The 17,287-nt window shown below is 39.5% G+C and overlaps 1 protein-coding gene across 3 annotated transcripts in view; it reads right to left on the bottom strand.

Annotated features, from left to right (window-relative positions):
• The window catches only part of PRKD1 (protein kinase D1), a 343,255-nt gene that overhangs the window by 147,442 nt on the left and 178,526 nt on the right, over window positions 1-17,287 (bottom strand). For all 3 annotated transcript variants that reach the window (XM_067028633.1, XM_059056015.2, XM_059056016.2), the window contains exon 2: window positions 14,442-14,580. In XM_067028633.1, the coding sequence (XP_066884734.1) occupies window positions 14,442-14,556 (115 nt within the window). In that variant the 5' untranslated portion in view covers window positions 14,557-14,580. The remainder of the gene's footprint in view (window positions 1-14,441; window positions 14,581-17,287) is intronic.

The following is a 17,287-nucleotide window of genomic DNA, read 5'->3' as shown; positions in this document are numbered from 1 at the left end:
AGGGAAAGGAAGAGGGGGAGCGGCCGGAAAGGTCAGCCAGCATCTCAGGATATCACTCCTTACTCCTTCCAGATGCTGAAATAGAAAGGTCAGAGCCCGAGGCCAGCTCCAGGGCCACCTCTCTGAGCTGTAATGCCAGGTAGGGAACCCTGAGGCTCCAGATGAAGAAATGATGGCAAGTTGATGAAGGAAAGTGAGAATACTATTGAGGGGAGCGCATCAAAAAGAAGTGATTACTAAACATGTTTTAGAAAGAAAACAAGGATATTTGAAAGAAAAGAACAATGGGTGGGAAAGCTAACTCAAGCAAGACTGAATGGACTTCGGTGGCAGATGAGGTCACTTGGTCACAGTGATGAGCACAATCCAGGAGTTGTAAGAATTAGATAGGAAAACAATTGGTATTTTATGAATTAGGTCTCATTGTAAACGAGAAATGTTGTGAAAGGTATTGCAATGTTTTGAAAGCAAACTAAATTTCTAAAAATAAATAATTTCCAAAAAATAATTAGTTTTTAAGGATATGTAGAAGATAGCAAAAAAACAGAAAAAAAAGGATTAGTCAGATGATAACAATATTAATCTTACTAACAGATTAGGCCAAGGAGAGTCAACAGTAAGCACTGAAATTCAATTCCTACAAAACAACAGCAATTTTCAACATCATATACAGAGCACCTATTTAACTGTTCATTTGTTGGTTTGTTCATTTTGTTTACTTAACTATTCATTCATTCACTGAACCAATAGATATTGATTACATGTCATAGGTTAGGTTCTGAGGATTCAATATCAAAATAAACGATTCCTGTTTCAAGTAAAGTCTAGTCCAGTGGGGTGGAGGTGGGGCATGAAAGTTGAGAACTTCACATTTGCCAGCCATCTTGTGAAAGGCTTTCTATTTATTCTCATGAAATCTAGAACCCAACCGTATCTTGGAGATACTGTTGTTGCTATTTGACAGGTGATAGATAAAGACTCTGGGGAATGAGGTGACTTGCCAAACACTATATAAGAAATAAATGGCAGCTCTGGGGTTTAAACTGAAGTCTTTTATTAGAAATCCAATATTTATCAAATTGAAGTTATGAGGATATATGCCACAAAAGAAATGTGCATATTTCCGAATGAATATATGTAAAGCAGTTAGAACAGTGCCTAACACATCATAAATGCTATATGTCCTTATATCACTGTCAGTAATGTTATCATTTTTTTCTTAAAGAACAACATGGGGAAGAAATATTATTTATTCAAAATTATGTTAATCCCAGAGTTTGGGATTAATATATACACTTTACTATATATAAAATAGATAACCAACAAGGACCTACTATATAGCACAGGGAACTATACTCGATGTTTCATAATAAGCTAAAAGGGAAAAGAATCTGAAAAAAATAGATATATATGTATGTGTAACTGAGTCACTTTGCTGTACACCTGAAGGTAACATAACATTGAAAATCAACTGTACTTCAATAAAAAAATTAAGAGAAATACAATGTAGCACAATGCAACATGTGCATAAAATTTTCAAATGAAATAAGATTCTTCAAAGAACTTTTTCCTTTAGGGTTTGTCTTATGCCCCATGTGACCTGGGAAGAATGTCTTCACTTTGCCTTGACACTTAAGGATAGTTAAGTTAAAAAAAAAAAAGACAGAGAAGCAATGCACTATTGTACTATATCTCCTTGGATAATCCACTCCACAAAAGGACAAATAATTGAGAAAACTATCAAAGTAAGGAAGGAGTGCTCCAAGGCCCCTTTTCCTACTTGTGATCATGGAGGTCACAAGTAGGAAATGGGAAATCAATGGAAACATTCCAACAGTCTTCTCTTTGCATTCATTTTTTAATGAAAATGGTTTAGAGTGGCACAATGAGACCCAAACCAGGTTTATCTGAAAGATAAGAATGTAAAGAGAATTAATATTACTAATAAATAGAAATGCTAAAGACACAGTTAACATAAACCATATTTAGAAGAAAAGAGTAATGACCTGTAATCTCACATTTAAGTTTTTCACTGTTAAAAAACCACCTGCACAGATAACTGCAACTAAAGTTGGATAGGAATTGGGACCACTCGGCCTGGCAGATTTAGATGTCCAAGAACAACTACAAAGAAATACAATTATCCAAGCAGTATTAGGGCTGGGGAGGTGCTTTCCACGATTAATTCTGCCTTCTTAAAAGCAAACAAACAAACTTATGTCGACATAACGTACTCTTGGAGAAATAATAATGCAGTGATCTAATACATCACTCTCGGAGAAATAATAATGCAGTGATCTAATACATCACTCTCGAGGTTTTTCCCTTCTATCCATATTTCATAGGGGGAAAAAAACACTGCTAGGCAATGTACTATATCTGAGAGAAATGGATATAACTGGCAGAGCACCATATAAATCAATAATTTACACTTTCTATAAAATAAGGGAGGACTACCTAGAATTTCGTTACCATATATTTTTCCTGGCTTATAGTTTAGGCAATGAATCTTACTAATAGAAAAACATGGTCAAAAGAATACCTCAAATATAGTGACCCTAAGACACTATTTCAATTTTGATCAGATCTGTGAAATTACATGATGGGATCCTATTTAAACAAGGACATGGTTACTTTATTATTTCGTATTTTGTATCATAACTCTACAGAGAAGAGCCTCCAGAGTTTCCTTAACCTGATCACAATTTGTATGTTTATGAAATATTTTTTATGCGGAAGAGGGAAATAATGGTTGTGTGATAAAAATCATGTCAATGGAACTTGTAGCTAGCTCACTGCTGGTTTTGTTGTTACAAATACCATCAATGTTTCTTTGAAATATAAACTGTCTTACTATAGTAGGAATTCTTTGAACAGGTTCTCAAGAATTCCTGTTTACTGGTACACGTTCAAAGGGCTAACTTGAAGCGGTGTGAAGAATTCAGTCACTTAGATTCAAGCTCTGGTTAGTACTACCCCTAGTCACTGTAGGATGTGGGCAAGTTAAAATTTATATTCCATAGCTTTTAAGATTCCTGATTTCACTACCTCACAACGTCGTTGCAAAGGAAACATTACTTATGCAAACTGCTTCAAAAGCCTGTGCCACTATGTAAACAAAGATTTATTGCTTAACTCCTGCTTTTCCATAGTTCAAACATTGCCCTCTGTGAGAGAGAAGTGGTCTGCATAAAGAGAATGAATATATCATCTCACATCACTGGTCTATGGGTTTGACCTAGAGCAGTATTGACCCAAGACTCACCAGATAGAGGGGGAAAAAAAGTATTTCGTGATACAATGAATTTGGGAAGTGATATTGGAGAATTATGTTTCCTATTAGCATGCACCAGAGTTCTGAAGAGTCCTGCAGTAAATAATTCTTTCCACATTGCTTAACACAACATTTCTCAAAGTTATCTCAAAGTTATCAAAGACCAGGATTCCCTTTTGTGGTGTGTTTAACAACCATGAACATCATGGGAAAGGCCACTTAGAGTGTGAGGAAAGCAATCAAAACAGTTAACATCTATTGTACAGCTGCTATGTACAGAAATTCTCCAAAGTGCTTTACATGCATTAATTTATTTTAATTTTTATAATAACCATACAATGTAGGTGCTATTGTTGTCCCTGTTTTACAGGTAAGGAAACTGGATAGCTGAATGATTTAATGTCTTAGCAAAGCTGTAAGTGGTGAAGCACAGAAAAAGGATATGAACCCAGATGATCTGGCCCTGGAAACTACTCAATCCTTATGCATACCACTTTACTTGCAGGCTGAAGAAAACATGGAATCCATGTATTATTATCACTGTACGATACTTTCATCCAGTATAAGCTCCTTTTTAGATTAAAAAATAAACAAAACCCATGAATCCCAGAGGTTATGCAACTTATACAAAACCACGAAGGAAATCAATGGTATTATATATCCTGATTATATATAATCAGTTATTCAGCCCTTCAGGGCAGTATGCAAACCATTTGGCAAACATGTTGAAGAATGTATGAAGGCACGACTTGGGATGAAGGAAAGGAAATGAGATCACGCTTAGGTAGCTGTAGCTCTCCTTGGAGTCGCCTTCATTTTCTCATCTCTTTCATCAACTATATACAAATGATTATTATATCTCTTTAATTTTACCTCTAAAATATCTCTTGATCTTTGTACCTTATTTCCTGCTCTTCTGTCACTGCCTGAGAATAGGTCCATACCCTCCTGCCTGGGCTACAGTACTAGCTTTCTAAGGAGGCTCTCATCTCTAGATAGTGGGGAACAAATAACCACATGTGGAAACAGCATTCTGCAAAAGTTATAAATAATACAGCATAATCTACTGTAAAAGATTAAAAAAATTTCCCAGGAAAAAATGTGGGTTTTTACTATTAATAAAAGAAGGAAAGATTTAAAACTTAGCTCTAAGACTTTAAAACTGTGATTTTATTTGAGAAATTCTTGTAGTCCTTGTCTATTTAATCACCTACAAGATTGATATATACACACATATAGACAATTATTAGAGCTCAAGTCCAAACAACACAAAGCAAAAAACAGTTGAGTCATATGAATGCAGTCCTGTTATTAATATGCTTTGCTACGGATGAGCTACCATGCTTCAATAGAGATCCATCATGCAGAAGACTTCAGATAAATTCCATGAACTTTATTTACAGTTCAGTACCATACACTTGAACTTGACATTGGCTTTAGTAAAAGAAATTTCCATTTGCAGTGTTTTCCTACTTCATAACAATAGTAACAATGCTAACGCTTTGGTCAACAGACAAAGAAAGTTTGCCAGCCATGGGAGTATATATGGTGGAAAACTTCCATGGAGTCTTTTTTTTTTTTTTTTCCCCTCCATAACCCAACCCATCCACCCATGATCAATCTTTTCCTGGCTTACTGGTCCTAAAAGCATTAGCTCAACCATGCTATGTTTTCCAAAAAAAAAAAAAAAAAAAAAAGTGGGGGGATTGGTGGGGGAAGCCAGCGAATTAGCCAGAAGCAGTCTAGTTAGTACTAACAGATGATGAAAGGACTCAGCAGAAAATGACATAAGCAAGAGAAAATTCTTGATGCTGTCTTCATGAAGAGACAAGAGTGTTTAACATTCCTGAAAATTAATTTTTTCCACATTTTCTAACATCTTATTACTGTACTATGCTAGAAAATGTTCCTTTTGGTGGAACGTTGGTTAAACATGAAAAGAATCAGATTATGTTTATGTCAAACTACAGAGTAGAATTTAATTTTTTTTCTTAAACATCTTTATTGGAGTATAATTGCTTTACAATGGTATGTTAGCTTCTGTTTTATAACAAAGTGAATCAGCTATATACATATACATGTATCCCCATATCTCCTCCCTCTTGTGTCTCCCTCCCACCCTCCCTATCCCACCTCTCTAGGTAGGCACAACGCACTGAGCTGATCTCCCCGGGCTGGGCAGCTGCTTCCCACTAGCTATCTATTTTACATTTGGTAGTATATATTAGTCCATGCCACTCTCTCACTTCGTCCCAGCTTACCCTTCTCCCTCCCTGTGTCCTCAAGTCCATTCTCTACATCTGCATCTTAACTCCTGTCCTGCCCCTAGGTTCTTCATAAACATTTCTTTTTTTAGATTCCATATATGTGTGTTAGTCTACGGTATTTGTTTTTCTCTTTCTGACTTACTTCACTCAGTATGACAGACTCTAGGTCCATCCACTTCACTACAAATAACTCAATTTCGTTTCTTTTCATGGCTGAGTAATATTCCACTGTATATGTATGCCACATCTTCTTTATCCATTCGTCTATCGATGGACACTTAGGTTGCTTCCATGTGCTGGCTATTGTAAATAGAACTGCAATGAACATTGTGGGACAAGATTCTTCTTGAATTATGGTTTTCTCAGGGTATATGCCCAGTAGTAGGATTGCTGGGTCCTATGGTAGTTCTATTTTTAGTTTTTTAAGGAATCTGCATATTGTTCTCCATAGTGGCTGTATCAATTTACATTCCCACCAACAGTGCAAGAGGGTTTCCTCTTCTCCACACCCTCTCCTGCATTTATTGTTTGTAGATTTTTTTGATGATGGCCATTCTGACTCGTGTGAGGTGATACTTCATTGTAGTTCTGATTTGCATTTCTCTAATGATTAGTGATGTTGAGCATCCTTTCATGTGTTTGTTGGCAATCTGTATATCTTCTTTGGAGAAATGTCTATTTAGGTCTTCTGCCCATTTTTGGATTGGGTTGTTTGTTTGTTTTGATATTGAGCTGTGTGAGCTGCTTGTAAATTTTGGAGATTAATCCTTTGTCAGATGCTTCATTAGCAAATATTTTCTCCCATTCTGAGGGTTTTCTTTTCATCTTGTTTATGGTTTCCTTTGCTATGCAAAAGCTTTTAAGTTTCATTAGGTCCCATTTGTTTATTTTTGTTTTTATTTCCCTTCCTCTAGTAGGTGAGTCAAAAAGGATCTTGCTATGATTTATGTCAGAGAGCGTTCTGCCTATGTTTTCCTCTAAGAGCTTTATAGTGTCTGGCCTTACATTCAGGTCTTTAATCCATTTTGAGTTTATTTCTGTGTATGGTATTAGGGAGTGTTCTAATTTCATTCTTTTACATGTAGCTGTCCAGTTTTCCCAGCATCACTTATTGAAGAGGCTGTCTTTTCTTCACTGTATATTCTTGCCTTCGTTATCAAAGATAAGGTGACCATATGTACGTGGGTTTACCTCTGGGCTTTCTATCCTGTTCCATTGATATATATTTCTGTTTTTGTGCCAGTACCATACTGTCTTGATTACTGTGGCTTTGTAGTATAGTCTGAAGTCCAGGAGCCTGATTCCTCCAGCTCCGTTTTTGTTTCTCAAGATTGCTTTGGCTATTCAGGGTCTTTTGTGTTGCCATACAAACTGTGAAAATTTTTGTTCTAGTTCTGTGAAAAATGCCATTGGTAGTTTGATAGGGATTGCACTGAATCTGTAGATTGCTTTGGGTAGAATAGTCATTTTCACAATGTTGATTCTTCCAATCCAAGAACATGGTATATCTCTCCATCTGTTTATATCTTCTTTAATTTCTTTCATTAGTGTCTTATACTTTTTGCATACAGGTCTTTTGTCTTGGTAGGTAGGTTTATTTCTAGGTATTTTATTCTTTTCGTTGCAATGGTAAATGAGAGTGTTTCCTTAATTTCTCCTTCAGATTTTTCATCATTAGTGTATAGGAATGCAAGAGATTTCTGTGCATTAATTCTGTATCCTACTTTACCAAATTCACTGATTAGCTCTAATAGTATTCTGGCAGCATCTTTAGGATTCTCCGTGTATAGTATCATGTCATCTGCAAACAGTGACAGCTTTACTTCTTCTTTTCCAATTTGGATTCCTTTCATTTCTTTTTCTTCTTTGATTGCTGTGGCTAAAACTTCCAAAACTATGTTGAATAATGGTGGTGAAAGTGGGCAACCTTGTCTTGTTCCTGACCTTAGTGGAAATTTTTTCACTTTTTCATCATTGAGAACAACGTTGGCTGTGGGTTTGTCATATATGGCCTTTATTATGTTGAGGTAAGTTGCCTCTATGCCTACTTTCTGGGGGTTTCTTATCATAAATGGGTGTTGAATTTTGTCAAAAGCTTTTTCCGCATCTATTGAGATGATCATATGGATTTTCTCCTTCAATTTGTTAATATGATGTATTACATTGCTTGATTTGCATATATTGATGAACCCTTGCATTCCTGGGATAAACCCTACTTGATCAGGGTGTATGATCCTTTGAATGTGCTGTTGGATTCTGTTTGCTAGTATTTTGCTGAGGAGTTTTGCATCTATGTTCCTCAGTGATATTGGCCTGTAGTTATCTTTGTTTGTGACATCTTTGGCCAGTTTTGGTATCAGGGTGATGGTGTTTGGGAGTGTTCCTCCCTCTGCTATATTTTGGAAGAGTTTGAGAAGGATAGGTGTTAGCTTGTCCCTAAATGTTTGATAGAATTCACCTGTGAAGCCATCTGGTCCTGGGGTTTTGCTTGTTGGAAGATTTTTAATCACAGTTTCAATTTCAGTGCTTGTGATTGGTCTGTTTATATTTTCTATTTCTTCCTGGTTCAGTCTCGACAGCTTGTGCATTTCTAAGAATTTGTCCATTTCTTCCAGGTTGTCCATTTTATTGGCATAGAGTTGCTTGTAGTAATCTCTAATAATCTTTTGTATTTCTGCAGTGTCAGTTGTTACATCTCCTTTTTCATTTCTAATTCTATTGATTTGAGTCTTCTCCCTTTTTTTCTTGATGAGTCTGGCTAAAGTTTTATCAATTTTGTTTATCTTCTCAAAGAACCAGCTTTTAGTTTTATTGATCTTTGCTATCATTTCCTTCATTTCTTTTCAATTTATTTCTGATCTGATCTTTATGATTTCTTTCCTTCTGCTAACTTTGGGGGTTCTTTGTTCTTCTTTCTCTAATTGCTTTAGGTGTAAGGGTAGATTGTTTATTTGAGATGTTTCTTGTTTCTTGAGGTAGGATTGTATTGCTCTAAACTTTCCTCTTAGAACTGCTTTTGCTGCTTCCCATACGTTTTGGTTCATCATGTTTTCACTGGCATTTGTTGCTAGGTGTGTTTTGATTTCCTCTTTGATTTCCTCAGTGATCTCTTGGTTATTAAGTAGTGTATTGTTTAGCCTCTATGTATTTGTATTTTTACAGATTATTTCCTTAATTGATATCTAGTCTCATAGTATTGTGGTTGGAAAAGGTCCTTGATATGACTTCAATTTTCTTAAATTTACCAAGGCTTGATTTGTGACCCAAGATATGATTTATCCTGGAGAATGTTGCATGGGCACTTGAGAAGAAAGTGTATTGTGTTGTTTGGGGGTGGAATGTCCTATAAATATCAATTAAGTCCATCTTGTTTAATGTATCAGTTAAAGCTTGTGTTTCCTTATTTATTTTTATTTTGGATGATCTGTCCATTGTTGAAAGTGGGGTGTTAAAGTCCCCTACTATGATTGTGTTACTGTCAGTTTCCCCATTTATGGCTGTTAGTATTTGCCTCATATACTGAAGTGCTCCTATGTTGGGTGCATAAATATTTACAATTGTTATATCTTCTTCTTGGATTGATCCCTTGATCATTCTGTAGTGTCTTTGTCTCTTGTAATCGTCCTTATTTTAAAGTCTACTTTGTCTGATATGAGAATTGTTACTACTTTCTTTTGATTTCCATTTGCACGGAATATCTTTTTCCATCCCCTCACTTTCAGTCTGTATGTGTCCCTAGGTCTGAAGTGGGTCTCTTGTAGACAGTATATATACAGGTCTTATTTTGTATCCATTCAGCCAATCTATGTCTTTGGGTTGGAGCATTTAATCCATTTACATTTAAGGTAATTATTGATATGTATGTTCCTATTACCATTTTCTTAATTGTTTGGGGTTTGTTATTGTAGGTCTTTACCTTCTCTTGTGTTTCCTGCCTAGAGAATTTCCTTTAGCATGTGTTGTAAAGGTGCTTTGGTGGTGCTGAGCTTTTGCTTGTCTGTAAAGGTTTTAATTTCTCCATTGAATCTGAATGAGATCCTTGCTGAGTAGAGTAATCTTGGTTGTAGGTTTTTCCCTTTCATCACTTTAAATATGTCCTGCCACTCCCTTCCAGCTTGCAGAGTTTCTGCTGAAAGATCAGCTGTTAACCTTATGGGGGTTCCCTTGTATGTTATTTGTTGTTTTTCCCTTGATGCTTTTAATATTTTTTCTTTGTATTTAATTTTTGATAGCTTGATTAATATGTGTCTTAGTGTGTTTCTCTTTGGATTTATCCTGTATGGGACTCTCTGCACTTCCTGGACTTGATAAACTATTTCCTTTCCCATATTAGGGAAGTTTTCAACTATAATCTCTTCAAATATTTTCTCAGTCCCTTTCTTTCTCTCTTCCTCTTCTGGGACCATATAATTCGAATGTTGGTGTGTTTAGTATTGTCCCAGAGGTCCTCAATTCTTTTCATTATTTTTCCTTTATACTGCTCTACAGTAGTAATTTCCACTATTTTATCTTCCAGGTCACTTATCTGTTCTTCTGCCTCAGTTATTCTGCTATTGATTCCTTCCAGAGAATTTTTAGTTTCATTTATTGTGTTGTTCATCATTGTTTGTTTGCTCTTTAGTTCTTCTAGGTCCTTTTTAAACGTTGCTTGTATTTTCTCCATCCTATTTCCAAGATTTTGGATCATTTTTACTATCATTATTTTGAATTCTTTTTCAGGTAGACTGCCTATTTCCTCTTCATTTGTTTGGTCTGGTGGGTTTTTCCTTGCTCCTTCATCTGCTGTGTTTTTCTGTCTTCTCATTTTGCGTATCTTACTATGTTTGGGGTCTCCTTTCCGCAGGCTTCAGGCTAATAGTTCCCACTGTTTTTGGTGTCTGCCCCCAGTGGCTAAGGTTGGTTCAGTGGGTTGTGTAGGCTTCCTTGTGGAGGGGACTAGTGTCTGTGTTCTGGAGGATGAGGCTGGATCTTGTCTTTCTGGTGGGCAGGATGGCATCTGGTGATGTGTTTTGGTGTATCTGTGGCCTTATTATGATTTTAGGCAGCCTCTCAACTAATGGGTGGGGTTGTGTTCCTGTCTTGGTAGTTTTTTTGCCATACGGTGTCAAGCACTGTAGCTTGCTGGTCGTTGAGTGGAGCTGGGTCTTAGCATTGAGGTGGAGATCTCTGGGAGACCTTTTGCCGTTTAATATTATGTGGTGCTGGGAGGTCTTTGGTGATCCAATGTCCTGAACTCAGCTCTCCCACCTCAGAGGCACAGGTGTAACACCCGCCCAGAGCATCAAGACCCTGTCAGCCACACGGCTGTCCAGGCACCGTGTGAGAATTCGGGGATCGGGACAGAGTTGTGCGGGTTAGCGTGGGGTCGCTATCTGCCCGCTCCCAAAGGAGGCTGGACCAGATGCCGCCAGCTTCCACAAAAGCGCCCCTCTCATGTGCAGCTTCCTGAGAATGTGAGCACTTCTCCAATGAGAGCAAGAGGCTAGGAGGCGCCTGCTGTGTTCCCCAAATTGAATTTTTAATGAGGAAAAACAGAAAATATGGATTAATGAATTTTAACAGTAAAATTATAGTCTGGAGGAGGAAAATTCCCAGAGCATGTTTATGTTCTGGAACTGGTCAAAAGGCCACAGAGAGGATGTTCAGTGTCTTGCTCCTCTACCCCGCTTACCCGCTGCATTTTGAATGAAGCTGATCCTTAACCACACACCTCCAGGAAATGGCACATTTCTCTGGCCAATCATAGCATCCATTCTCTTCAGGGACTGCTTCAGGAATTAGTATGTTTATGAGCTCCTTTGCACAATGGTCTGAAGTGTCTTAGTAGCTATCATTTGTCTTGCCTCACTTTATAATACAATAGAATCCTGCCCATATCACAGGCACTAATTTCTCGCCAGGGCTGGGTAAATGCACACCAAGGAAACTTGAATTTCAGTTTAGTTTTGAGTATATATCTAAAAACAATATTTTTACAACAAATCAGTAATTTTACAAAATTTTGTATACATGATAATTTCGAATGTGATAGCCAATAGTCACGTAAGCAACCCACATATGTTTACTGAGAACCTCATGTCTATGGTAACAAAAGGATGCAGGGAGAAGAAGATTGAGAAATAACAGTAAAGCCAGGTGAAAGACAGATCTGCCTTGAGCCATGTCGGCGAGGGACTGTGTGTCTAGCAGTCATGTGTGGCTCAGGAACAGGAATGGCAAAAATGGATGTTAAAGTAATTCAGATTACAGACAGGTATAGCAGGGCCTGCTAAGTTATAAGAGAATAACCAAGTAGTCGAGAGTGCATCAAAGTGATGTAAGACATGAATATAGTGGGCCATGTGCTGTGGGCAAAGGAGAAAGGGAAAAATATAGTCCAAAAATGGTAGGGAGTTAGCGATTGAAAACTAAAGTGAAAAAGACAGGGAATGGATGTGTGCATTTGGTGGCGATTGACAAGATGGAGGAGGGGTGCCGCTCAAGTGGAGATCTCAGAGCAGGGGCCACACCTTATTGGTGAGGTCAGGTCTGTGGTTACACTGAAGGTGACTGACAACATCCAGCAAAGGTAAGAGCTGTGAGGGGGAAACAGGGCTGTAAATATGGAGGACTGGGAGGTTTTAAGGAAAAACATTTTTAACATGTATTGAGAAAATCACAATGCTGAGTGTTAGAGTGGTAGGAGAATACCAAAGGAGTTACAGGTAAATGCTGGAGATCTAAACATAATTGAATGTGTGTGTGTATATATATATGAATAATTTACGGTGAAGTGGAACTATGTCGAGTGTGAAAAGGGTTCAAAGGTTCAAGCTTCAACATTGGAATCAGGCTGTTATAAAATGGCTCCTTTTAATTACCAACCAGGTAGCTACTGACAGAGTAGGAGAGGCTTTCCTGAGCCAGGTGCTGCGACAGCAGGTGAGGAAAAGGGCTGCCTTTAAATGCCCCCTCAGCACTGTGGCCAGGGACACAGGAGAGGCAGGACACAGAACATACAGGGTGGACGGCAAAAGAAGTGGAGTGTAGGCACAGTGAGGTTCTGGGCTTGCAAAGACGGAGAGGAAGGGCTTCCCTGTTGCAGTGGTTGGGAGTCCGCCTGCCAACGCAGGGGACACGGGTTCATGCCCCGGTCCGGGAAGATCCCACATGCCACGGAACGGCTGGGCCGGTGAGCCATGGCCGCTGAGCCTGCGTGTCCGGAGCCTGTGCTCCGCAACGGGAGAGGCCACAACAGTGAGAGGCCCGCGTACCGCAAAAAAAAAAAAAAAAAAAAAAAAAAAATATGGAGAGGAAAAGCAGAATGCTGATCCTCGTGCCCAGGGGCCCTCCAGAGGGCTGCATCACGTCAACGTGGGGCAGAGCAGGTCTGGCTCACGGAGGGCATGAGAATAACATGCAAACGGGCAGCACCTCTTCCCCCTCTCAAGAACACTCACACACAGCTTGCATTCGATCTGTCTGGTACTACTCAGAAGAGCTTGATAACAAAAGTAAAATGAAAAGAAAAATAAATAATTTAGAAATGCAATCTTGAAAATCTTCATATATTTCTGGAAATGGCCACAGGGAAAAGACTCACAAAGCACATTCTTTGTGCAGCCGCCTTGCTATGAGTCTAGTATGAATTATGGTGAGAATAGATCCGGTGTATGATGTCTTTGAATAATTTATTTCAGGCAGCCCCTAGTGTTCAGAAACAGGAAACTTAAAGAACAACATGTCTAGGCACTAGTTTTGTGAGGCCAGGCTTGGTGAGCCAATGTCAAAAGAGCCAAAGAAAAGTAAAAAGGAGAACTCAAAGCAAGTGATTTCTATCCCCACCCCCCAAATTTAAAAAATGAAAAACTTTTCTTTTTTGGTTTGTTTAGCGACTGGCAAACTTATAAACAACAGGAAAATTATTACTTTTATCTAGCTAAACCAAGTTGTTTTATAGGATCTATCTACCCAATGAAAATGTGGCAATCCTAGGACCTGTCACAATGATAGATCAACACAGACAACACAAATTGGACTGAATCAAAACAAAGACCAAGTGAATTATAATCAGTGCATCCAAGTACTGGGCTCTGGAACTTGAGGAAATGAAGCCTAGAATCACTTTTAAAGCAAATGAACTTCCTTTAGTCATGGAGATAGCAAGCAAAGACGGGAGAAAGAGCAATGTAATCTGTGTTTCTCAATAATGACTCAATTTTAACAAAAATAAACAGTAAAAATCTGTACCTCTTCAGAATATTGCACTGATCATTGTTGTTAGGATCCCTGCTACAGGTGTTCTCTGGTATTTTTTTAAAAAGTTAATTTTTTTTCTGTATTGACAGGCACAGTCTGATTACTAACTTCTAAACCCTAAACAAGAAATATAAATCTGGGCAGAGAGAAACGCAGCCATTTCTCAGGGAGTCAGTTAGCCTGACCTGCTGTAACTCCTGAGCTCTGGTTTCCAACTTGGTCTTGGCTAGTAGTTACTGGATTTCTGACTTGACTAAAGCAATCGTTCCCTAGGACTTGGCTTCCAGACACTTAGTACACATTTGGGGCCCTGACATCTGTCTTAGCTTCACTACTGGTGAGTTTGTTTTTGTTGGCTTTTACTGCTCTTCCAAATGACCTACGGTAATGAATGAAGGTATTCATGTGTGTTGTTGGAAGCCTGGGGAGAGCGTGAAGTTGGGAGAAGTGACTGGGACAGGACTGGCTAGGGAAACAGCCAATTCAAGGGAAACCTTTTGTTTTTTTCAAAATAATTTTGAAAGTTCATATAGACAGAGCCCTAAAATTTCCTCATGGGGCCAGGTTTGATGTACGTTTTCTATGCTGCCTTAAAAACGTATGGCCAAGAATTCTCCAGATACAAATTATTTATCTATGGATAAAGGGAAAAAGTATACTACCTGACAAGACAACTTCAATAAGATCGCCTTCCTGGATATCGCTAGCCGTTTTCACCAGCTGAAGGATGTTTTCAGAGGTAGGGTCGTGGCGAAAAAGCAGGATCTTATCGTACATTCCATAGAAACCACATTCAGGGAACTGTAAATACAAATACCACAACAGGTTAAATGTCAAAATCTTCCTAAGTTTAATCAAAACCAAATAAACAAATGTCAGGGCACCAACACAATCTAATTAGAAAAGTTCAAAGTATCTAGAACATCAAAAAATAAAAATGAATGGCCAAATTGATATTGACATGACTCCAAAGCAGGGGAAAGAAATCACATATCATAAGGGCAATAATGACAAAATGATCTTCTAATTAGAGAGTGAGAAAACAAGAGAATCTGAGATAAGATTCAAAGAAAGTCCTGGCAGTCAGGCAGTTAAGAAATACAATAGGTGGTAAGCACTTTGTATTTTCACATGATTTACAGCAACTCAATTACATTAAAATGGGAGTTAGTTTGTTACAATTCCATTACAAATACTGTTGCAATTTATTTGCAAAAAAAAAAAAAAAAAAGGTCAGTCCATTTTGGCATATTGAAAAATAAGAGATGACTCAATAAATCTAAACATGTTCTGTGTGTGGGCAGAGGTGTTATCTAGATTCTTTAATTCAGGAAAGCACCAGAGAAGACAACCCAACTCTCCCTTTTGTTGCTGCCCATACACTACATTTAGTTTTCATGCAATCTAGGTTAAATAGACAAGTACAATAGCTAGAAGTCAATTCGTTTTAAGTATACATAGTTTATATTCTCCTCACAGGGATAAATCTAAGAGTTTATTACTCAAGACTATCTCCCAATAGCTGGCATATAATGAAAGCTAAATGAATGATGTTTTCTAATGGGAAACCTAAAAAATTCTGATATTAACAATAACTATTAGAATATTAACAATTAATATTATTCCTTTCATTTCCTCTCTTCCTTCTAATGCAAGAAAGTAAATTCAAACCATAGCCCTGGTTGTTGAATTCCGTCTTAAAAGTAGAATTATTGGAGAGGGGCGAGAAGATGGTGGAAGAGTGAGACGCGGGGATCACCTTCCTCCTCACAGATACATCAGAAATACATCTACACATGGAACTTCTCCTACAGAACACCCAGCGAACGCTGGCAGAAGACCTCAGACCTCCCCAAAGGCAAGAAACTCCGCACGTACCTGGGTAGGGCAAAAGAAAAAAGAATAAACAGAGACAAAAGAATAGGGACGGGACCTGCACCAGTGGGAGGGAGCCGTGAAGGAGGAAAGGTTCCCACACACTAGGAGCCCCTTCACGGGCGGAGACTGCGGGTGGCGGAGGGGGAAGCTCTGGAGCCGCGGAGGAGAGCGCAGCAACAGGGTGCGGAGGGCAAAGCGGAGAGATTCCTCAGAGGATCGGTGCCGACCAGCACTCACCAGCCCAAGAGGCTTGTCTGCTCACCCGCTGGGGCGGGCGGGGCTGGGAACTGAGCCTTGGGCGGATCCCAGGGAAAGGTCTGGAGTTGGCAGAGTAAAAACAGCCTGAAGGGGTTAGTGCACCACGGCTGGCCGGGATGGAGTCCTGTTGAAGTCTGGAGCTGCCGAAGAGGCAACAGACCTTTTCTTCCCTCTTTGCTTCCTAGTGCGTGAGGAGAGGGGTTTAAGCGCGCCGCTTAAAGGAGCTCCAGAAACGGGCGCGGAGCTGCCGAAGAGACAAGAGACTTTTTCTTGCCTCTTCGCTTCCTGGGGCGCGAGGAGAGGGGATTAAGGGCACCGCGTAAAGGAGCTCCAGAAACGGGCGCGAGCCGCGGCTGTCGGCATGGACAACAGAGACGGGTGTGGGACGCTAAGGCTGCTACTGCCGCTACCAAGAGGCCTGTGTGTGAGCACAGGTCACTCTCCACACCGCCCCTCCCGGAAGCCTGTGCAGCCCGCCACTGCCGGGGTCCCGGGATCCAGGGCCAGCTTCCCCGGGAAAACGCACGGTGCGCCTCGGGCTGGTGCAGCGTCACGCCGGCCTCTGACGTCGCAGGCTCGCCCTGCATCCGTGCCCCTCCCTCCCCCCTGGCCTGAGTGAGCCAGAGCCCCCGAATCAGCTGCTCCTTTAACCCCGTCCTGTCTGAGTGAAGGGCAGACGTCCTCTGACGACCTACGTGAAGAGGCGGGGCCAAGTCCAAAGCTGAACCCCAGGAGCTGTGTGAACAAAGAGAGGGGAGGTCTCTCCCAGCAGCCTCAGAAGCAGCGGATTAAAGCTCCACAGTCAACTTGAAGTGCCCTGCATCTGTGGAAAACCTGAATAAACAGCTAAATATCCCAAATTGAGGAGGTGGACTTTGGGAGCAAGATATACTATTATTTCCCCCTTTTTTTCTTTTTGTGAGTGTGTATGTGTGTGCTGCTGTGTGAGATTTTGTCTGTATAGCTTTGTTTTCACCATTGTCCTAGGGTTAGACCGACCCTTTTTTTTTTCTTTAATAGAAATTTTTCTTCTTAATAATTTTTTATTTTTAATAACTATATTTTATCCTACTTTATTTTGTCTTCTCTTTTTCTTCCTTTCTTCCCTCCTTTCTCTCCTACTTCCCTCCTTCCTTCCTTCCTCCTTTCCTTCCTTTCTTCCTTCCTTCCCTTCCTTTCTTCCTTCCTTCCTTTCTATTTTTTTCTCCCTTTTATTTTGAGCCGTGTGGATTAAAGGCTCTTGGCACTCCAGCCAGGTGTCAAGGCTGTATCTCTGAGGTGGGAGAACCAACCTCAGGACACTGATCCACAAGAGACCTCCCAGCTCCACGTAATATCAAACGGCAAAAATCTCCCAGAGACCTCCATCTCA

This window comes from Kogia breviceps, chromosome 3 (genome assembly GCF_026419965.1).
Source record: "Kogia breviceps isolate mKogBre1 chromosome 3, mKogBre1 haplotype 1, whole genome shotgun sequence".
NCBI classification, from domain to species: Eukaryota; Metazoa; Chordata; class Mammalia; order Artiodactyla; family Physeteridae; genus Kogia; species Kogia breviceps.
Note: the sequence above shows the minus strand (reverse complement) of the source record. Positions and strands in the feature narration are given on the sequence as shown.